Below are 24,764 nucleotides of genomic sequence, written 5' to 3' on the forward strand. Positions count from 1 at the left end.
AAGATAATTAGAGTTCAGATTATTATTAAATTATCAATGAATAGCGAACACGAAGTTTTTGAGGCTTAGATTTCTCATTTTGTGTTCAACGGATGCCAGACAGTCAAAATGGGTGGATAAATGAGGGAATCATTAATATAACTTAAAATAATTAACGTGTCCAGCAGCACCTCAGATGTATTTCGACCTGATATTCCAGTGACCCTCATCGACATCTTGGGTCATCTACTACTCTGTAGTAAAAACCTGACCGCAAACAGAAATAATTCGTTTCTCGGTCTTTGCCTTGTCAAATAGGAACTTGTTTGTCTTTGTGGTTCGCAGTTTCGTAAGAGCGGATTTGTTAACAGATATAGTCTAATGTGCGGTAGGAGAGGAAGGGGCAGCAGTCTTCTGCTTCTCTCACAAACAAACGGACTCCGGATCGTAATCTTATCTTAAAGCAACTGCAAGCATTTTTTTGTCAAACGAATTGTCCTAGATCTGTACAATGTTTCAAATAACAACGTAAGAGTTTTAGATTGATAAAACGCCCCTAGGCTATAAGTTTTTTAATCTGTCTAAAAATTTGATGTGAGGATGTAGGCTAAATATCTCGTTTAACTTGCTGTACAGGTTGACATTATGACCCGTTATACTTTTGCATAGTTTGGTTCTTTTTTTTGGTATAGTGAAAAATGATGTGGACCCGATTTACACTCGTGTTTCTCTTCGGTGTATTAGCTGCGATTAAAGTTCAGTCTGCACAAGATGATGAGCTGTGTCCTCCACAAGGTAGGCTAATTAATCATTTCATTTCAAAATACAGTCGAGAATTGTAAGTAACTGAAATCAGTTATACTTGTATTGCAGTGTGTTGTAACTTTAAAAACATAAATTAACTCCTTTATGGGTTTGTTAGGTTGTAGTGATTCACTTCTGACTCAGTGGTTAATGGTTAATGATGAGCGCTTGTGGTAAAGAAGCTATTAATAGACATTCCTATGATAATTTTAATAGTCTAAATAATCCCATTTCATTACGGGACTTTTAAATAGTTAATTGTGAGCTGTAAATAAACCCATTAAGCCCACCGGAGAACATAAGAGCAAAGCAAGAATTTATGTTTGTTTCTTGTTCCAGGCAGGTGTTATTACATTATTTTCATTTAAACTGTTAGATTCACTTTATTTTATTCATTTTTATATGAAATTCACATTCAAACTGTCTTACAAACTTTTAACTTTGCCCTCATCAAAAAAAAAAACATCATAACATTTTAAAAACCATCATTAAAAATAAAATGAGTTAGGCCTATCACCATACCAAGTTTAATTTAATTTTGAGATTTTTTTTTTTTACGTAAATTTGTATTATTTATAAATTATTTATATCTGTATTTGACAATGATTTACATTAAAATTATTTAGGCTAGATCTAAATTTACATTGTCCATAAATTATGACTGTAGTAGCATTTCCACCACATGAAAAGAAATTATAACTCTCTTATTATTACCAACTTTCAGCAAAACAAGTAGCCTTTTTCATACCTTGACAAAGGCTACTTGTTTTGCCGATACGTTGAATAAAATGTAAGTGTGCTGGTATAATTTCTTTTCATTAAGTTTTCTCCTTCAACTTGCACCTCAAAAGGTGTGTGTTTGCTTTGCTAGATATCATTTCCACCACAACCATGGTTTAGCCCCTAATTAAAGCTAGAGTGAACTTGTTTGCTAAATAGACAGCAGTGTCAGTAAAGAGCATGCTTGAAATAAAGTAGACGTGATGTGCGAGAAAAAAATAAATGATTATAAATTTCACTTATGATGAAAATTTTGGTCACACTTTAGTTTAGGGTCTTGACTTTGTCTATGACTTTCGCCTCAATAAACTCCTACTGCTTATTAATAGTTAGTAAGGTAGTTGTTAAGTTTAGGTATTGGGTAGGATTAAGTGATGTAGAATATGGTCAGGCAGAATAAGGCATTATATGCTTTGTTATAAGTACTAATAAACAGCCAATATCCTAGTAATATTTATGCTAATAAGCAACTAGTTAATAGTGAGAATTGGACCCTAAACTAAAATGTTACCAGATTTTTTTTTTATTGTGTATCAATCAATCAAGTTATAATCTCAGATACATTAAATGCTAGCTATTTTAGACTCAGCAAAACAAAACTGTCTGTCTGCGTTTTTTCTGTCTTTTTAAGGGATTTCCGTGACAAAATGTTCTTAAACGCAATGTATATTTTAAGATGTGGTAGAAATGACCATGAAATTAGGGGAACAAAAGACAGAATTCTTCTGTGATTCGTGTATGTCCACTATTGGGCATTGTTAGTGGACAAACTAAATAAACAAGTGAGAGTTTATTTTCTACAGTGCCGAGAGCCAAAAGTGCCCATAGTTTAAGGAACACTTGTCATGCACAGATTAAAAAAAAAAAAATCATAGGCATTAATGAGCATTTAGGCATCTAGGTAATGTATTAGCAAGTGTTTGTGTATGCACATAGAAATGCAGCATAGTATATTGACATAGTATAGATTTTTATAGGCTTTCAGCATATATGTATTGTTTAAAAGTGCCATGAACTTGGAGATAAAAAAAGTTTTATCAGTTATTGTCTTTCTAAATTTCTTTCACATTACATATAGTGATCACCTTTAGTCCTTTTATAAACACTCTGGTGTTGTATTGCCTTTGCATCATGTCCAACTGGTGCAGTGAACGAGTGATTGTGAAGAAGAATCTGAGGGATTTTAATAAAGGGAAGTGAAAGCAAAAGTACCTCTTTGTTGCATAATTTTGTTCCATATTTAGCCAACGCAATGAACTCTGGGTACAATTGTACTGTATATACTCACCCAAGTATGAATACATGTACTCAGACTAGACAACAGTACACGTGACAAAGCCCAGCTGTGCACAGAATATTCTGCAAAGGATTATTAATGTGATTAATGATCTAACTGCTGTATTCTTCTTCAGAGCCCCCTCCTGGAGTTTTGGTCTTGAAGTTAGGAAGCAATGTTGTGCTTGGCTGCAGAGGCGATGTCACTGTGGACGATGTGCCGTTGGCTTCGACCAGTGTCATGAATAAAAAATATAGAAACAAGCAGAGAGAAGACATCACTGTCAACTGGACGTCCCAAAGAGTCCATGCTAATGCTACGCAAATAACCAGAATGAAGGGAGATGCTACAATTGGAACATACCAAAAGACTGATTCTGGTATATACACCAAAACTAAAGGGGACACAACGGCCACTGTTAAACCCCCTATAACCATAACAAAGGAACAAAGCACTTCTAGACGTGTTTTGCGTGCTGTCAGTCAAACTGCTGGTCATGAAGAAGAGGCCTTTGGTATCACCATGGGGACAGATCCTGATAAAGATGATTATGAGGACTATGATTATGAAGAGGAAGGGTCCAGGGTGACACGAGGCATCAAAAAGCGAACACGATGGACTCTCAACGGACGACAAGTGCGTGCTGGAGTGGAGAGGGGAGGGATTTTAAGACGTCCACTTCTCAGCTTGGCAGATGCTGGGAATTACAGCTGCTACAGAGGAGAGAGACTGGTTTCCACATTCAAAATCAGCGTAGGGGGTGAGGACTTTCTTTCGCAGGTATATTGATAAGTGATATACAGATACACAGTACGCAAAAGAAATTCACATTCTTGTGTCACATTCACAGTGCCCCCAGAGAGACCCACTGTCTTTTGCTACAGGAAGTTTCACACCAGTAAGGTCCGCTGCGATTGGACGTCCAAACATCCAGTAACCCCACGTCCGCAGTGTTACCTACTTCTTAATAGAGGGTGAGTGTGTCTTTGGTAAATGGACAAAGACAGACTGAATTTATTTAACAGTAATCAGCATTTTTAGGAATAAATGACATACTGTCATGCCATTCCAAACTGGTATGCTTGTATTTTTAATCACATTCAGTTTTGTGTGATGTCAGGTTTCTGGTGTGTTCTATTCAGAACACACACGGAAATACTGATTCAAAGTTTTAATAAGAAAACCAAAACGCAGGAGAGAATAAATTAGAATGAGCACACTGTACACAGATAAAGACGACACGGCGCAAAGAACAGACAGAACTCAGGGTTTGAATACACAGGGGTAAACAAGGAAACTAAAAAAACAACAACAGGTGAGGTAAATTAGTGACTATCTGGCACACACTAGGAAACTAGGGCTGTGTCTGAAATTGCCCCCTATACCCTTAAATAGGGCACTATTTGAAGGGAAAGCCATTTGTACTGGTGTCCGAAACCGTAGTAGTGGATGTTATCGAGTGCACTCATTCAATCCCATAACCAAGGGCGTAGATTTGGTTTGAACATTGGGGGGGTTGAAGTTTGGGTCTGCATATTTTTCATGTGATCATGGTATAAATATTGGGGGGGATGTAATGCATAGATTTAAATACTGGGGGGGTTATCTCCCCCCCAACCCCCCCACAAATTACGCCCCTGCCCATAACGCACCGCAATAACGAGTGTACAACTGATGTACGCTCAACGGCTAGAGAATACCCATAATGCACTGTAAAGGTAGTGCCGAATGAATTCCCGCTTCTGACCTGAGGATGGCGTCCACAGCCCTGTTCCACACTGCTGATCCAGTGTGGCTTGTAATATCATACAGGTGTAAATTCGTTTTTAATTGATTATTAAATTGTTTAATTAAGATTTATACATGCTAGTTGCCATGGCAGAGTTCAAGATAAATCTTTTCGTCTTACTGCTGGAGCTGCCAGCTTGCCTAGTTTCAAATGATTATTAAACAGCAAGCACAAACTATGCAAAAGCGGCAGGCTGGCAGCCCTTCCGGCGCACTCGGTGTACGAATTCACTCACTCGTTTTCATTCACTCCTTCAAGTGGACTATATAATGTTGTAGGGAATAGTGGAAAAATGTCGGGAATAGTGAATAAGGGTATAAGGGGCAATTTCAAACACAGCCTACGGTATGTCAACATATAAATGGCAGGGAACAGGAACAAAACAGAACTGGGGGGGTGTTTAAATTATGAAAGCATTATTTGATCTCTTTTGTGCACTTCTCTTCCTCCCTTTGTCTCCTTCCAAAGATTGTTTGGTAACTTCACTCGTGTGTCTTGTTCATTCTCCTGGCCCCGCTGTTGGTGTGCTTTCCCCGTGGAGGAGGGTGACAGAGCTTTCCATGTGGCAAAACTGTGTGTGTCTAACACAGCAGGCAGTGCCACGAGCCCTGGTCTCAGCCTCAAGCTACATGATATCAGTGAGCGCTTGTGTTTTTTTCCATCCTGTAGGATGTTGATTAGTTACTTAATAGTAATTATTAGTTAAGCATACCACCAATTTGTTTGTGAAATGAAAATCTCTTTTTTTCTCTCTGTAGTTAAGCCAGACCCCCCGACCAGAGTGAGGGTGAGAGCAGTCGAGGGACAGAAGCAAATGCTTAAAGTATCCTGGTCTTATCCCCGTTCCTGGAAGCATGGCTTCTATTTCCTGCATTTTCAGCTAAGATACCGACCACAATTCGCTGAGAAGGTAGAGTTGGACGGCTTGTATATAATTATGCATAGATCTTTTGGATGAAATGGCACAATGGCTTACCTTGGGTTATGAGTCTGTATTTATGAGTGCTTGTATTTGTATTTAGTACCAGTCAAAGTTGATAGATGACAATACAGACAAACAACAGTCCTGGACGATTTATGATGCTCTGCCACACACTCAGTATGAAGTGCAGCTTCAAGCCAAGGATGAGTTTGACGGGGTCTGGAGTGACTGGACTGATACTGTCTTTGCAGTCACTTGGTCAGGTAACAAAATACATGGTCATTTTTAATACTGCAAAGAGAACACTGCCATCAGTAACATTTATCTATCTATCTATCTATCTATCTATCTATCTATCTATCTATCTATCTATCTATCTATCTATCTATCTATCTGTCTGTCTGTCTGTCTGTCTGTCTCTCTCTCTCTCTCTCTCTCTCTCTCTCTCTCTCTCTCTCTCTCTCTCTCTCTCTCTCTCTCTCTCTGTTCGTCTAAATACTATACATCTATATAAAACTATTTACAAATTATATAAATGTGTGTGTGTGTGTGTGTGTGTGTGTGTGTGTGTGTGTGTGTGTGTGTGTGTGTGTGTGTGTGTGTGTGTGTGTGTGTGTGTGTGTGAAAACAGTACAAAACTGTTCAAGTGATCCACTTTAATCAAACGTGATTGAATCCATGCTTTAGTGGGAGTCTTTGGCACAAACCTGTACTATTGATTTTAAGAGAGCAAAGATCAATGTTCATCTGACAAAAGTCTCTAAACACATTATTTTGGGTCCTGTCCAGATGGTGTGATTCACTGGGAGACTAGGAGGGCATCATTTACACTGTTTGCAATGGGAAAAACATCTGATTGTCTATTGGACATTGAGCTTTCAATAAATTGGACAAGCTCTCAAAAAGGACTAGGCTGTGCAACAAACGTCCAAAATTGTAAATGACAGCTTTAAATGACAATGCATTAAGTGTCGGGTTTATAATTACCTCTTGTATTTGTAGACATTGAAAAAAATACAGTCTCTATAATGTATGTACGCATTTCATTGTCTTGTTTTCTAGCGTAAAATATGCAAGAACAAAACAAAATACAAAGTGAAAATGCTCAAAGAAAATAATTGTCCAGACTTTTTTTTTTTTCAATATTTTAATCAATAATTCTCTAAAAATAAGAATTCATATTTGATACAGTTTTGAGGTTGGAGAAGCAAAACAACAGCTTTAAGGGTGCAACAGCCATTTATATTTGCCCTTAAAAACACGTTTGTACATTTTTAATGTTTGTTTGGGTTTCTTTGTAGCTCCTGAGACGACTACTTCCTTTGAGAGCATTACCTTGGTGAGTTCATTCAACACAATACCACACAGAAACACACTGACATATCTATACATGCACTTGAATGCATCCACATACACGCATACGTTCACATTACTATATTTAAACCTTATGTTTGTTATCTCTTCCATCTTTCAGGAACCCTTTGAGATGTTTCCTGAAGGTTCTGGAGAAGTTCCTGGTGTAGGTGAGTCTGAACAAGAAAACATCTCATTGTTCTCCTTCAGGTACTGTTACTCACACATCTGGTAATTCTATAATTAAACGAGAAAGAAAATGAATGTGGTACCTTACCAGAAAGCCAAAACAGGAAATGGTCACTACAACATGTTTGGAGTTTAACAATGTGCTGTACTTTCCAAATGTTTCAGCCTTCCGTGACATTTCACCTCTGTCCTCACTCACTCTTTCTATCTCTCAGAATCAGTGGTAATTGTTGGGACTGATGATTTTGGATATGCTACCGTGTGGCTGTACGTGTCATGTGCTTTTGGGCTGTGTTTTATTGTAGCCCTCACCATGTTCACAGTCTTTTTCTTCAGGTAAAACTCTTTCCTATCACATCCATCTTTTAATGTCCAATTAACGATTTCTTAGCTCTGAAAACGTCTCTTAAAAAGTCAAAGTTTTACCCGTTTTCACTTTGTTCTTGTGTCTTCTCAGGAATAGGCTGCATTTCATGTCTAAAATCGGAAAGCAGACTTTGCCCTTTACATTCCTCCTACATTCCTCTCGTCCTCTTCCTGCTCCTGCTCCATCTGAGCAACTTCCAGAGGAGGGAAAGTTACTGATGTCTCCTCCCAAGCACAGCCAGCAACACTTCCTTCCCGTCCAGCCAGAGGAGCAGGAGGGCATTCATCTGCAAAACATGGATTATTTCCTGTCTCAAGGGACTGAGGGTGTGCCATGGAAGATAGACAGACATGAGTAAATTGATGAAACCTCACTGTAGTACATACTACATTGACTAAGGATCATTCACACACTTTGTTTTATATGGTTCAATAAGTGTTATGAGTTTGTAAAAATTAGTCTTACTGTAGACAAAGTAATTCAGTATTCTTTCATGATATTTTTGACTACTATCAAAACTATTTGTAAATAAGTATTTGTAAAGCAATTCTACAAAATGCCTGCCATCTGTTGACCATGACAGTCTCACATGTGAAGCTAAAGAACTTTTTATAAGTCGCTCTGAATAAGAGTGTCTGCTTAATGCCTTACAGGGATGTTACAGGTTCGGTACAAGATCATCTTATTCAATACACAAGGGATAATGTACATCCAGCCGGTTCAGAATAAACCCCTGGCAGTGTGATGAGGACCCCGACACGAAGCGGAGAGAACAGTTGCTAGCGCGGCAAATTTAAACTAGACGGACATTTGAGATACGGTATTATCATTATCCCTTATATAACATACCGCTGGATGGCGCGATTGACCAATCAGAATCAAGTATTCCACAGTGCCGTGTAATATATATATATATAGACTCGTCCCTTGTTGAAGGAAAAGAAATCAAGCATAATGATGAGTAACTTACAATAACTGCATGGGATTGTCTTAAGCAAACATGTTAACACATTGTTTTCATCTTGTTTCTGCAATAATGATACTGTGTGGATTGTAACATACAGACGGCCCCATTCATTTTTTTTTAGAAAGAAAAAGAAAATGACATTTTTGTAGTAATCAACATTATGCTACAAGTGCTGTTGCATTGAGTTTAACTTATTGAACCTGGAATAAACCTTTATATGTAAATAAGTGTTCGCCTAGTTATAAAGGCAAATTGGAACATTGGAAATCACCTGTTGTAAGAAGTTGTGGCCTTATGCAATAAAAATCCTTTTCATTGTGCATAACATTAATGTTGTAACGGTTTGTCCCAGGATGAAGAAGACAAGACAAAGTATTTCAAATAGAAACGTTTATTAATCAAAGAGATAACCCTAACTAAAGATGAACTTATACACAGTGATGATGAGCCAAATACAGGTGTTAATGAATATCCATGGTAATCAATGCCTGGCAGGAACAAAGGAACAGTAAACGGGTAACTAAGCAGACTTGACACATGTCAGTTGACTCCAGGGATACTGTCTTAAATCTGAAAATGGCATACAACCACATACTGTATAATGTGCAATGTTTCATGGTTTCTTATTTGTTCAGAGTTTGGTTTTGGTTTGGTTTATTTAATTATATCAAGAATGCCATGATATCATACCATAGATATGGATATCATAGATATCATATCATGGATATCATAGATATCATACCATAGATACCATATATCATGAAACAATAGGCATCAAATACAATCGAGGATAAAAACACAATAAAGTCCAGGGGCCTGTTTCAGAAAGGAGGTTAAGTGAAAACTCTGAGTATGTTAACCCTGAAATGAGGGAAACTGAGTTTTCTGTTTCAGAATGGGAGGTATGTTAAACCTGAGAAAGCAGAGTAAGTGGGGGTGGGGAGGGGGAGGGGGAGTGGGAGTGGGGGGGGATAAGAATACCCGTTTATACTGGGATATAAACTTATATTCTATAGGCTACTCCACATAAATATGTGAAAAAAATCTGAATGTGTAGATTGTGTGATGTGTAGACACTAGGGGTGTAACGGTACACAAAAATCACGGTTCGGTACGTACCTCGGTTTTAAAGTCACGGTTCGGTTTATTTTCGGTACAGTAAGGGAAAGAAATGCAAACATTAAACTGCAGGTTGTTTATTACTATAAACTTTTTTTAACAAGTTGTTTACACTTTTTTAAACACTTTTTAATAAAATATAATAAAATAGATATAAAATAAAAAAAGAATAAGAAATAAAATACTGCTGCAAAGTTCTTCACTAAATAAAATACTCTCAGTCTCAAACCAATATCACATAATAAAATATAATGAAAAATATAAATAAATAACTATGATTACAGTGCAGGAACAGAAAATAGCCCTATATTAAAATAATATTAAACAAATATATTAATGTATTATTATTTTTCAATAATCAATCAACAATCAATTTACGATTTTCTTTTCCACTTTTTTAATAATTATCAAAATAAAATATAGTCCAAAGCTATAGTACAAAGCTATTATTACCAGAGCATGTGATCAGAGCAGGTCATTTTACCATTGTTGCCAGCATAACTATACCAGCTCAGCAAACAGAAATCTAAGTTACTACTGAGAAATTTCACCTTATTTGAGCGGACTTTGCTTTTCCAGTGCGTGATCGGTACATGATTGGAGTGTTTGGGCCGTTAACCACAGAGCAGAACGCGCAGCGCAAACACGGACTCGAACATTGAGCAGAGAGCGCAGCGGGCCGACACACACACACACACACACACACACACACACACACACGCCACGGAACGGAGAGTGCGGCGGCGCACACGAAGCGGAAAAGCTTTTTTTCGCCCTGCAGTCTATTTCATTGTTACAGTGACGACGGGTAAAACACGGGTAAAACCAGAGAATGTCTAATAGGAAAAAAAAACATTAGAATCAGCTGCAGGGCGGGATTTGCGCTGAACGCGGAGACTTCCGCCACTTAATATGTTCGTGTGGAAACACGAAAATGTACCTATGTTCCGCACACAAAATATTGCATTCAGTCATTCGGTACACACGTGCACCGAACCGAAAGCCCTGTACCGAAACGGTTCGGTACGAATACACGTACCGTTACACCCCTAGTAGACACCATGGTAGACACATAATATTAACATTATCTCTCTGTGGCAGCAGAAACTCTTTATCCTCATTGTCATGTGAAGATGAGCATTTGGTTGAGTACACTTTATAGCACTATTTGTCATAATTTCTGGTGTATTGAGTAGGCTACTTACAACTGCCTGGGGTTCTGTTGGGACAGGAGGCTCCAAAAGACAGATATTACCATCAGAATATGTTGACCAACAAAAAACCCAACCCAAAGTAAAATAAATGGAAATATCAAAAATAGCCTCTAAAAAATGACACATGTAAACCTCTTACATTTTATGAAGGCCCTTGGATCTTCGGGAGTGACTGGCTCTGAAGTCCCTCCAGGAATTCCCTCAGCCGAAAATGCTGCTGCACTGCTAGACACTGGATGCTATTTAGTTATTGAATATGTCAAATGTAAAGTCATGTAGCCTACACCCATGATATGCTCAAGCCTTACCTAATTCAATTATGTTTTTATATTTCATTTTCAGCTGCTGCCATGTTCTTTTAATGCCTGCAGGATTGCACCTACATGAACATTAGAATTAGGTTGAATAACATACTGTTCTTTCACCTCTGATATTATAACAGTTGGGTAAGTTACTTGTATTTCTAACTACAAATGACATCTTCAGCAATGTAATTAGATTAATGTCTACTTATTACTAATTACTGAATCCCATATCAACCTCAACCACTTGAACAATACAAGGAGAGACAAGAAACTGCACTTTTAATGCTTTCAAATGAACAATATACAATTGCATGAATTATTCTTGAATTGAAAAATATACCTTTTAAAAATGTATGTTAAATATACAGAATTGTTCTATAGTCTAATGCAATTACATCAGATTTTACTTTAAATTACAGAAGAATTCAGAGTAATCCCTTTAATTAAATTGCAGTATTTAGATTACTTGGTAATTAATTACACCCAACACTGTATAACTAATTAAAATGTAAAGGTGAGAAACGTGCAGACCTCTTTTTGTCTGTCACTGTTGCCATGGTGACTCATAATATCTGTGCTCCTGATAATGGCTTTTTATAGTTGTGGTGCACGCGCTTAACTCAGAGTAGGTCAACTCAGAGTTGATTGAACTAACTCATTTCAGCTGTTCTGGAACCGAAAACTCAAGAGTTTCCCATCTCAGGGTAAGTCAACTCAAAGTTCAAGTTTTAACTCAAGAGTTGGTTGAACCTCCTTATTGAAACAGGCCCCTGATGGTTCTGATGATTTGAGGAATGAGGTTCACCTGTGATGTTTTTGTTAAAAAAAAACAATCTTTTCGGTGTTTCACAGTACACACTGATGATGGCTTAGGCCGAAACGCGTCTGTGTGGACATGGTTACAATAAATTTATGAAATTATACCTTGAGAGTGCGGTTTTTCATCTTTATTTTAAAAAAATGTTTTACTACTCGCACCCATAAATGATTTGGGAGTGGAGCGCGCCTGTTCTCAATTATAATTAATGACATAACATACTGCACAAACATTTTCCCTGAATAAGCAAAAATATAGACGTACTGGCCCCGGTCCTATTCCGCTACCCTCTCTAATAACCAGTCCTTGGTCCTCTTTTTAAAAGAGTTCATGCTTGAAATCACTTTCATTTGCCGGTCTAACTTGTTCCACTGAACTGCCCCTATATAGGCAAATGTTTTTGTGTGAGAACTTTGGAAGGCACTATGAATGCTGAAAGGTATAAAAAGGTTTTAGAGCAACATATGCTCACCTCCAGATGACGTCTATTTCAGGGAAGGCCTTGTGTATTTCAACAGGACAACGCAACACCACGTACTACAGCTATTACAACAGCATGGCTTCGTCGTAGAAGAGTCCGGGTGCTGAATTGACCTGATCTTTCACCTATAGAGAACATTTGGCGCATCATTAAACGAAAAATGTCTTATGTAAACATGCCCCTGTCCCAACTTTTTTGAGACCTGTAGCAGGCATCAAATTTGAAATGAGTTCATATTGTGCATAAAATTGTACAATTTCTCTGTTTAAACATTTGTTATCTATGTTCTATTGTGAATAAAATACTGGCTCGTGATTTGAAAGTCTTTTAGTTTACATTTTATTCAAATTTGAAAATCGTCCCAACTTTTCCGGAATTCGGGTTGTAAAATGTCATATGTAAAATATATTTTCAAGGGCAAAGCTATTGAAATGTACGGAGCCCCTAAAAGGTCATGGTGGTGGAAAAAATTTAGGGGTGGGTAAAAAAAATTTGGGGTGGTGTAAAAAAAAAATTGGGGTGGGTAGAAAAAAAATCGGAGTGGTGGGGAAAAAATTTAGGGGTGGGGGAAAAAAAATCGGGGTGGTGAAAAAAATTTGGGGTGGGTAGAAAAAAAATCGGAGTGGTGGGAAAAAAAAATCTGGGTGGGAGGAAAAAGTTTTGGGTGGGAGGAAAAAAACGGAGTAGGAATTTTTTTTTTTTTTTTTTTTTTTTGCTTTCCCTCTCGCGAGAGGCGTGTTCTCGCGAGATGTCTCTGCGCGGTGCTTCTCGTTTGTGTTGGTACGGTATAACAGCATCACTTGGATGAACGTGACTGAATGGGGAAAGGTCCGCCTTTCGCGGTAAGTTATCATATATTAAAGTCTTTTTTAACTATTTAAATAGAACAATAAACCAAACTTTCACGTGATTACACTTACCACAATTTAATAACAATAATTGTTGTAGCTCTGTGATGGAGGACGATCTACAGAACTTTTTAAGGTCACGAGATATTCCAGAGGAGGACATCAACCTCATGAAAAGGGATAAGGTGGGTATTGTTTCATTAAAGGCCAATGGACCTTTAGGTAATATATGTAAATTAAAGCTACTTTTAATTATGCAACCAAAGGTGTTGACGTGTATCCCCGTGTATTTCTAACGTTAAACTATTAATATCATATACTTAAAACCCACATATTGGCCTAGACCATGTTTTAATTATTGCTAGCCAAGGCAACCATAGGCTGTCAGTATATCACCACATGCAATTTTCCACATGCCAAGTCTCATGTTGAATCAGAAATAATGTACATACCTTCAATAATTAACTGGTTCACTAGTAATAAAAGTTAACTTATAGGGTCCTTATAGGGAGTGTATATGTTTGCCAAAATAGAGAGTTTACATTGCATTGTTTTAGAACTGTAAAATAGCCTGTAAAGGTATAACAGAAGATACTTGCATTACAATAACGTAAATGAACTGAACCTGTTTCAGAAATGTGCACCCCCTGGTTGTTTTTATAATCTTTGACTTCCTGAATGGTCTTTGACCATTGACTGTAGTTTTTGAGTTGTTTGCAAGTTCCTGCTTTGTCCTTAGACATAAAAGTGCCCACCGTTGTTAAGCAAAATCCTTCAGTTTACATATTCTTAGTTCTTCCAGCATTTTCTGCACATTTTAATTGTGTCCTACATTGCCTAATGCTGAGAACCATTTTTTTTCACTTACAGTATTTTTTTCACTTACAGTAGAAGAGTAAGGGACTCATACACAATTATTACAAACAATACACATATCCATTGATAATGAAGAAGTCAACACACTATATTAAGAACCCAGAGAATGTATTCTTTTGATCAAGTTATAATCAGGTCACCTTAGAATTATAAGGTTCTATCTGACATTTTTGTAAAATTTTGTTATTTACATATTCTTATTCTGTGACAACTTATTTACATTATTTGATGTTTCTTTTGTAAGCTATGTACATTTTGGGGCCTTTGTTTAGAAAACAAAAATGGTTCTATATACAGAAGTCTATGGAATGCATAAACTTTGAAGCTTAATATCTCAAAAGTGCTCAGAATGCAGATAGAACCTTATAATTTTAAGGTGACGTGTAAACTGTAATGATTAATGTGTAGAAATAGAACATAAAATATTTTCTCTCATATAAATTACACAGACCATAAACTGATGAAAAATTTACTATAGTTTAATATAGTATGTTGCCTTCTTGAGCATCACTGAATGTTTGCACCGTTTCTAATAATTGTGAGTCCTTTAAATTACATTTTTGAAAAGCTGGATCTCAAGGATTGATAGCAGAAACCTTTACCAAAACTTACAAAATGAGGAACATTTAAGTAATTTGTCAAAAGAGATATATCAATCTCTAATTTCTGTGATGTGCAACTATCACAGAAGTGAACATACAAAGAGTTATTAATCATCATCAAGCAACATAGCAAACTAATTAAGAGGATATAAACTTTTTGAACCCTTTTATTGGTATAATTAAGTTTTTTTGTATTGTTCCTATTAATTATCAGGTATTGTATGTGAAATAGATGCAAATATGTGTTATGTGAAAGAGCTTCATCTGGGCAACCTGATCAGGGCAACAATTACTAAATGTAATTGAATTTACAAGTAAACACTAGCTAGGTTGTTAGATTATTTATACCCTTAAAGTTTATACTGAGCTCCATTTTAAAATCAGCATGGCACGTAGATCAAGAGATGTGACTTTTTCTACATAAATGTTGTTAGATGTTTTAAAATACATGTTAGTTAATATAGATGGTTAATTAATGTATTATGAATTCATGGATGCATTTATGTTCTTTTAAAAACTAATCTATAAAATTACATTTTTACTGTATTTTCAGATTGACAAGTCTGTGCTCTCAGTTATGAATGATGAACAACTGGCAAGGTATATCGGTTCATTTGGTGACCGACTGGCTGTCGTCTCCTTCTGTCAACAAACAGCTGCCTGCTCTAACAAAGAATCTTTGTTAGAAAATTTGAGAAGTAAAATAGAAGCAAGAAAGCTGGGCTCAAAGTCTGGTAAAGCTCTCCATGGAAAAGCAAGTGTCTTTCCTAGGGAAAGTAATATAATGGCAAGACACAAAAATGTTTCCGCAGAAAAAACAGCCAGGAGAATTGAAATTGGATGGCTTCACTTTGGCCATAATGGATACCAACAAGTGAGGACCAATAATGGTGGTGGCACTCGGCATTTGACAGTTCAAAAAAAGACAACAGTTTTACAAATAATGGAAATGGGAAAGAACCTTTTTTTCCCAAATGGAGAGTCACCAAAAGGTCCAGAAACAGACTTCACTTTTTGTGTTTGTGATTTTAAAAAAAACGTCATTCCCACAGACAGCAATGTTGGAGATCTCTATGAGCAAACCAAACTGAAATTGATGAGATTTTACATTTGCACTAAACAAGAGGTGTACCTCACAGATGTAGAATCTTTATCTGATGGTGATAAAGAAGAATGTAATGAATACTCAGTGCAGGATGGATTAGATGGTGATTCTGAGAGAACTGCTGCGAAAGCGTCATTGCATGGACATGACAGTGGTCTTGAGGATACAAGCATGCATTTATCGGATGACAGACTTTCATCTAACAAAGACACCAAGAGGAAGGTTAGTAAAATCATGAAGACTGGCTTGGATTTATTTAAATGTATTTTGGGTTTCATTTGTAAATATACTAACAAGAGTTGTTAATGATCATTTAGGGCTGAAACAATTAGTCACCATTATCCACAACGTTGACGACATAAAACTGTCAACAAATGTTTTTTTTATGGTTTGCTGATGTTTACAAAAATATCAATGTTGCTGGACGCTTGATCCTCTCAATGACAAAATAAACATACGTAATCTGAAACAACCATTGGGTAATTGATTATCTAAATCAGTGGTCCTCAAAGTGTGGTTCTCCGGCTTCCTCTAGTGCAGTGGTTCCCAAACCTGTCCTGAAGGCCCCCCAACACTGCACGTTTTCTTTGTCTGCCTAATCAAACACACCTGATTCAACTCATCAGCTCAATTAACCCATGTGATAATGAGCTGATGAGTTGAATCAGGTGGGTGTGTTTGAGTAGGGAGACAAAGAAAACGTGCAGTGTTGGGGGTCCTTCAGGACAGGTTTGGGAACCACTGCTCTAGTGGTATGCAGAAAAATCTCTAAATGATATATAAATTAATGTTAAAACAACACAATTTAATCCTAATTTGAGTATTAAGTTATTATTAATTTTTTAACATTTGCATTTTTATTTAACTTTTAGGTACATCACATTTTAATTTAATCAATCACTAATCTAAATAATTGTTTGTTGTAGCACTGAAATAATTACATTTACAATTAAATGTTAATCAGTGAATGTTATATTGAATGTTTTTCAGAGACAACTAAGAACTGAAGCCCAAAGAACAAGAGGAATGGAGTATGTTCCTCAGAGTGGTTTTACCTTGGAGACACCCAGCACTTCATACCACCCAGACTCTCTTTTACCACCCAGAGATATCCAAAGAAGACACACCTTCCAAAGTCTCGCAAGAAGCTTAAGTGAAGAGGAGACTGATGAACTGTGTAGACAAAATGCACATCAATTGAAAAGTCCACAGCATTCACTTGAGCTCTCTGATTTTCAGAGAAGCTATGAATTTATTGACTTGACCAATCACACTCCACCGCTACACAGCAGCATAGTTGAGACCCTTCAAGAGGACAATGATATGGAAGACACAGTTAAATGGAATGAAGGGGATGAACTTGAACAAACAGATGAGGACCAAGCAGTTGTAATAAGATGGAATCTAAATGAGAACATCATACAGGTAACATGGTCCTTTTAAAAAAAAAAAAAAAAATGTTGTGACTGTGTTTTACTTATAATTTTCTGCATATTTATTAATCCTCCAGAATGTAGAGTTGAATGACGCTGAAAATGAAGTGCCATCACCGCCCTCAAGTAATAGCAATCCTGCACTGCTGGTAAGTAAGCCAAAAAGTTTTGCATGTGATTAGACCATAGATGATCAGTTCCAATATACCTGCAGTCGATTTAAAATACTTTTGTGTAAGATTTGGCTTTGCTTGTATACAATGAAAATTAAGGAAGGGACAAAGTCTATATAGATCACATACATAGGGACAAACCTTTGAAATTTGATAACTAACAAAATTCTTCGTTGAGGCCCTAAATTAATCTAATTAATCTGAGAATCAAGCTTCTTCTAATACATGTAAGTAGGCATTTATAATATTTGTGAACAAAAGCAAAAACACATCACAGAAGACTAAAGTTCCATGTAAGTTATACATCCTGACCAAAATTATACATGCAACAATATTGTTTTTGCCTCCATTTTTCATGAACTGAACTCAAAGATCTAAGACTTTTTCTATGTACACAAGAGGCCTATTTCTCTCAAATATTGTTCACAAATCTGTCTAAATCTGTGTTAGTGAGCACTTCTCCTTTGCTGAGAAAATCCATCCACCTCACAGGTGTGGCATATCCAGCAACTTCGCACAGCTGTTGAAGAAGAGTGGACCAACATTCCACAGACCACAATCAATAACCTGATCAACTCTATGCAAAATAGATGTGTTGCGCTGCGTTGGGCAAATGTTGGTCACACTAGGTACTGACTGGTTTTTGGACCCCCACCAATACAGCAAAACTACACATTTTAGAGTGGCCTTTTATTGTGGCCAGCCTAAGGCACACCTGTGCAATCATCATGCTGTCTAATCAGCATCTTCATATGCCACACCTGTGAGGTGGATGGATTATCTTGGCAGAGGAGAAGTGCTCACTAACACAGATTTAGACAGATTTGTGAACAACATTTGAGAGAAATAGGCCTTTTGTGTACATAGAAAAAGTCTTAGATCTTTGAGTTCAGCTCATGAAAAATGGGGGCAAAAACAAATGTGTGTTGCGTTTATAATTTTGGTCAGCGTAGGAACAGTTTGTATGAACATTCTGTGGCTCATGTCATGCCAAACCAGCATGACTTTCTTTTTCTGTTGAATACATTTTTCATGCAGGTACAAAGAATGGGGACTGGACTGTGTCAGGAAAATATATCTTAAATCAATTTTAACAGAAGCTACATGAAATCATTATAGTAAATGCAATTGGAAACCCTAGAACTAAACTTAAGTATTCAAAATCTGACTAAAAAAAATGCAACTTACCCTAATTACACAGTGCTGTTTTACAGTGACACTAAAGAAAAGCTTGTTTAGAACAATATGAGGGTGAGAATTGTTTAACTGAACTGATTAGTAGAAAATCGCTAATGAATACATATTGTAAAAGAATATAGAAATAATTGTTCTAAACTGTTTTTAACTCTCCTTTTCTAGATTGGTAGTGAAATGCCCTTACTACCAGAAAATTTGCCATCCCATTCAGGAAACCATCTTTCTCCTTTAATTTCATCTGGAAACTCTGAAAGTGCAATGGTTGTGAATGCTGTAATACACAGGGTAAAGGTTGTAGAAGATCTTTTGGCTGTGTTCATGGATGGCAGCATAATTCAGTCTACACTGAAGATGGAATTTGTAAATGAGAAAGCTGTAGATGATGCTGGGGTGTCCAGAGAAGTTTACACTGCATTCTGGGATCAGTTCTTAGAGCAGTGTGAAGGAGAAGATGAGCGGGTTCCTAGACTGAGACCGGACTTCTCTGAAGCTGAATGGGAGGCAGTAGGAAGGATCTGGGTAAAGGGATTACTTGACCTTGGTGTACTGCCAGTAAGGCTTTCCTGTGCTTTCATTTTAGCATGCATGCATGGAATTGACTCAGTCAATGATGATATCCTGATGTCATCTTTCCACAACTACCTCTCTTTGGCTGAACGAACTGCCGTTGCAAAGGCTTGTCAAGGCACGCTGGAGGAGTGTGATGAAGATGATTTGCTTGACCTCTTCACAAGAATGGGCTCTCATTCCATCCCTCCAAAAAACACCATGAAAGTTGCCATCCAAACAATGGCTCACAAAGCAATTCTTCAAGAGCCCAAATATGTAATAGATTGTTTCTCCAGAGCCATGCCAGTTGCACTATTGAAAGTACCAGACCAAGACAGTCTAGTATCTCTGTATGACACAAAGGCGGCCACTGGCAAAAAAGTGGCACAGCTACTTCAAACAACAGAGGTGATTCGCTCTCAGAAAGAACAGATGGTATTCAATCATCTGCAACGTTATCTCAGAAATGCTGACCAAAGCAAAGCCGAAAAATTTCTGCGGTTCTGCACTGGTTCTTCTGTTATATGTGTTGATCAAATTAAGGTAAGCTTCAATGCAGAATCTGGCCTCAGCAGAAGACCAATAGCTCATACCTGCGGAGCTACTCTTGATTTACCTTATACTTACAGTTCTTACCCAGACCTCCGCACAGAGTTTGACAATGTTCTGTCTAGTGATTACTTAGAAATGGACATCCTGTGAATTTGTTGCTGCCCAGGAATAGTTCATAGTCATCAAAGTCACTTTTTTTTTTTTTTTTTTTTTTGGAACTTGATAGTCTGTAGTTATTATGCATGTTCAATGGTATTTTTATATACAATGGGGAAAAGAACAGGATGCTACAAACAACAGCAGTTTTTGGATGACTATTAATTTGATTTACATTTGACTGTCATTACGTTAATTACGTTTCAAATAGGTTTAGCATTTCCCAGCAAGTGGTCAGGTTTGTTGTCTTTGAAAGCATATAATTTGTGCTGTTACGGTTTAACTGTTTTTTTTGATCGTCTTGTTGCAAGTGTTTTGTTTGCACAAAAGAAATTTTAGTATAATATTTTAAAATGTGTATTTTTCTAGCTAAAATGTCTTGAAACAATCTTCATCCCATGCAACGTACGTAACCTTTGTTAGAATGGAAATGCAACAAATCATTAGCTTTTTTGTTAATTACATAAAATGTAACCATAGTATTTGGTCAGGTTTGTGTTCTTTTAAAATATATCCCTCAATCATTAATATTGATAAATATTTGATTCTTATGTCAATTCAACCTTAAATGCATTTTATTTACAGCTATTCAAACTTTTTGAAATTAAATTGTAATTGAACTTTTAGCAAACATTCTGATTTCCATTCTATGCAGTACCAGTTTGGTTGTTAGTAAGGAAAGTTCTCTTAAAATTTAAACTTTTTTTATTTTATAAAGGTAAAACTGTTTACGTGTTGATACAGGTTCAAATTTGGAAATTAACATTTCCTCAGTAGCAATTCTTTACAGTTGTATACGACTTTGTAAACAATAAACAATTTTGCAAATGTTGGTTTCATTTTTAATGACTTTTATGTGCCTAGATTGTAGTCTGTTAAATTGTAATTCTATATAAAAACTTTCCACAATGTTGCAGGATTCCCATGGAGACAGTATTGTCTACATATTACATAGACATTTCAGATAAAAATGACCTTACTTACAGTAATGCCCTGATCACATTTCTTAAATGCACATATAAGTTCACAGCTTGATATGGGTCTCTTGGAATGTTCCACTGAAACTCAGAGATTATGACATTACACAGTTCATTTACATCTGGATCACATGGTATGGGGCGTCGGAAAGTGCATTCATTCTTGCACAACTGAACACTTTCAGTGTCAGCTGAGGTCAGGAAGTCTGTGGTGTGATAGAGCTCAGACAGTGCATACATCACATTGGGCCGACCACTGGGGTTACTGATGTTCTTTGATGGCCTAATGGTGTGTGCATTCCAAATCTGTGCAGTGTCATCCAGCTCATCCTGTAAAACAATAAAAATAAATAAATAAAATTAGGCAAAACTTGGAAATAGAGTACTCAAAATGGTAAATTGTGTCCTCATTTACTCAGTGTATCACTGTTACAAACATCTAGACTGTGGAAACCAAAAGATGATGGCTCTGAATGTCTCCTTTTTGTCTCCCACCGAAAACAGTCATGTGTTGTTGTGTTTATAAAAATGTGGTAATGATAAAATATCCAATTTTGGGGACTTTGCCTTTCTCCCCGGCCCGTCTCCCCCTTCTCCCTCTGAATATTTCACACACAGAGAGGCATCAGAACATAATTTCAGATAAACTTACTTGGATGAGTCCCATGCAGCAGAACTGGAGCAAACTTTTGTCCAAGAATCCTCCATCGAAGAACCCACTGTCTCTGAGGTCAGCGAACAGGGAAATCCAGAATTCCATGCACTCTCTGCGCAAAAACCCCCACCAGTACTCGATCCTTTGGTTGGCAGTACTTGGACCTTCCAAATAGCTGTCGAGGGTTTCCTCTGCGTGATTGATGTGAAGAAAACGTTGAAAGTCTCTAACATGACCATTTTCAGTTCCAAGATCCCCTCTTACGACTCTAGGGCATCCTCCCAAACGCTCCACCGCGTCAATATAGTAACCACCTATTAACTTTGGATCGCTACTAGTTGTGTAAGCATTCAGCCAAATAATCTTGCGCGAAAAGCCATCAATGCAGCCATTAATGCAAACGCCATATGGTTTTAACTTATCATACGAGTCCAAATGCCAAATGAAGTTTGGTCCCTTGGCAAAGTAGTTGCGCCGTCTGAGACGCCTTGCTCTCCTTGCTGAAACTCCTGCAGGATCCAATTCCTTCAGCACCAAGCGCACATCCTCTTTTCTCACACGCAGACCCCTCTCTCTGCATTTCGCGTACATCCATCGGTATCCATGAAGTTGCCCAGAGTACTGCAGCTGATGACTGATGAAATCAACAAGATCCACTAAGGCCGAGTAACCTTTCCGTCGAGACAGTCCTTTTTCGCGTAATATCCTTTTCAGGTGTGTTTCACTGACGTCAAAACCGTGCTTTGAACTAAGCACAAACCGTATTTCTTTGTACTTCAGTCCAAGTTCAAAATACAACTCTATGAACTGCTCCATTATGAATGTATGGCGCGGAGCTGTCTGAACCACTGGAAGCAGAACAGCAAGCAGGAAACGCAAAAAAAAATGAAAAATACATTTTCTCCCACCCTGATTTTTTTCCACCACCACGATTTTTTTTTCTACCCACCCCGAATTTTTTTTTCACCACCTTGATTTTTTTTCTACCCACCCCGAATTTTTTTTTCACCACCTTGATTTTTTTTTCTACCCACCCCGAATTTTTTTTTCACCACCTTGATTTTTTTCTACCCACCCCTATTTTTTTTTCCACCACCTTGATTTTTTTCTACCCACCCCTATTTTTTTTTCCACCACCATGACCTTTTAGGGGCTCCGTAGAAATGCAGTAATTGAACTGAGGTCTAATCCGGGCCTGTCTGTGAAACCAGGCCATATAGGCCATTGTTCCAGTACAGCTTTAAAATTGTAAATTACAAAAGATAATTTGATTTGAATGTAATCAAATTGACAGTGCTGAACACTGTGAATAATAAAAAATCGTTCCATTTCCATTGCATTGTTACACCCACCCTGTATGTGTGGACACACTGGATACTGGAGCATCACTGGATTAAACATATGTCCAGTGGCGCAAAAAGTGGGTATGCGCTATATGCGGCGCATAGGGGCGCGCAGCACCAGGGGGGCGCCAAAGCGATGGTCTTTTTTTTTTTTTTTTTTTTTTTTTTTTTTATCTATACGTAGACTGTTGTGCGTTTCTAAATAATTTCTGCATTTCCTCAATGTTATATAACTTTTTAGAGGACTAACAGGCTAGAGTAGGATATTCATAAGATTCCATCATATAATTTTGACATAGAGGGGGGGGGATAATATCGCGAGCAGGCGGGGGCGCCGTGAGCGCTGAGCGAGCACGTACGAGTCGAAAAAGATGGATAAAGCAAAAAAGCTGTCGGGACTAAAAATAGAAAAAGATAGAGGGAAAAGGAGATGGCATGTCAATTGATGCGCCAGCAGCTAAATAAGTGGATGGTCAAAGGCAACCGGTAGGATTTAAAGTGTGACGTCCACGCATGTAGGCTAGGAGATTCCCGGTGGGCCGACGTGCTTTTTGGGCTGATACATCTAGGCTATTTTTTTTTTTGTCTTTGTCTTAACGGCCCACAAAACTCGTACATCGACGGCCCATTCGTTTTATTTTGTTTTGCTTAATTGGTGGCGCTGGGTTAGTGCCGTTGTAATACATTGGTAAAAAAACTAAATATATATATATATATATATATATATATATATTTTTTTTTTTTTTTTTTTTTTTTTTTTTTTTTTTTTCATTACACACGTAGATCAGCGGCCCATTGGTTCTTTTCTTGATTGACACTGGGCTGGCCCAATCACATATTTAATTTGAAGTATAGAAATTAGTACAAAACTAATTATGAAAGTTTCCTTTAGTTTTCAGTGCATTTGTTTAACAATATATGGCTATTACTATCATGGGACTAATATTATTACTATTATTATGTAGTAGTGTAATGTAGACAGACACTGTTACTAAAAAAGGTTTGAATTTTTTCTTTGTTTAATTTGCACACTGAATATGGGTTGGAGCTTTTAATTTTGAACTCTCAAAGTGCACCAGATTGATGAATTCAACATTAAAAAGCACAAAATTTTCTTACGGGGGAGCATGCCCCCCAACCCCCCTAGAAAGACAGAGGTCCACTCAGCAGTGTATTCAGCCCTGTGAAGTATACTTCAATTTTATTAATAAATTACAATTTTATACTTATTTCATCTGTTAGCTATCACTCATTCCTCACTCATTAGGCTACATGGCACAGTTATTTATTTCTTTGTTGTTGTTTTTTTGGGGGGGTGGGTTGGGGGGGGGGGGTGCGCCAAAATTGTTGCTGCATACACCTCTGACACTGGGTAGTTGCGCCCCTGCATATGTCTACAGTAAAATAAATGTTTTCTAGAAGTCTTCACATCTGAGACTCTCTTTAAATATATTGTGAAACTATCTTTAATATAGCCAAAATTAAATTAGTTCCATGAGCCCTAGAGAGAAATAGCAGCTTGTCTGTGACTGTGTCAGTGTGTATTAGTGGTGGGGATTTTTCAGTTACTCTTTATGAATGTTACATTGATACATCAGTAGATGGCGACAAATGATTTGTTTTGTGTATTATTAGTGAGCATACATTGAAATGGTTCATTCAAAAGATTGATTCATGCAGAACACCGCTCAATACACTTAATGTTATAGTCATTGCATTAAACATTAGTTCAAAATAATACATATTATACAACATGGATTCTAACAATATATTTAAATTGTTATTTTACAAGTGTTCGAACTAAAAGTTAATAGTTGGTACTGCATTCACAAAAAATCAACAATAAAGATTTTCAACAAACAACACTGTTTGCATATGTTGGCTGTACCTAAACACCATGTCAGTATATTCTGGCGCTAAAACTAAATATTAAAAT

General features: G+C 37.1%; 1 protein-coding gene across 2 annotated transcripts; it reads left to right on the plus strand.

The window, feature by feature from the left end:
• Window positions 1–355: 355 nt before the first annotated feature.
• Window positions 356–8,749, plus strand: il6r (interleukin 6 receptor). Of its 2 annotated transcripts, XM_079895255.1 has the most exons (12): window positions 363–507; window positions 672–774; window positions 2,976–3,599; window positions 3,690–3,813; window positions 5,097–5,266; window positions 5,387–5,538; window positions 5,651–5,813; window positions 6,852–6,889; window positions 7,025–7,073; window positions 7,308–7,428; window positions 7,550–7,813; window positions 8,113–8,749. In XM_079895255.1, exons 2-12 carry the CDS (start codon window positions 678–680, stop codon window positions 8,186–8,188), a joined length of 1,878 nt encoding a protein of 625 aa, XP_079751381.1. In that variant the 5' UTR covers window positions 363–507; window positions 672–677; the 3' UTR covers window positions 8,189–8,749. The 2 variants fall into 2 exon arrangements, with proteins under 2 accessions (XP_079751380.1, XP_079751381.1); XM_079895254.1 differs by having other exon boundaries at window positions 356–774.
• Window positions 8,750–24,764: the final 16,015 nt, after the last annotated feature.

The sequence above is a fragment of the Squalius cephalus genome, assembly GCF_949319135.1.
Source record: "Squalius cephalus genome assembly, chromosome: 15".
In the NCBI taxonomy this organism is placed as follows: domain Eukaryota; kingdom Metazoa; phylum Chordata; class Actinopteri; order Cypriniformes; family Leuciscidae; genus Squalius; species Squalius cephalus.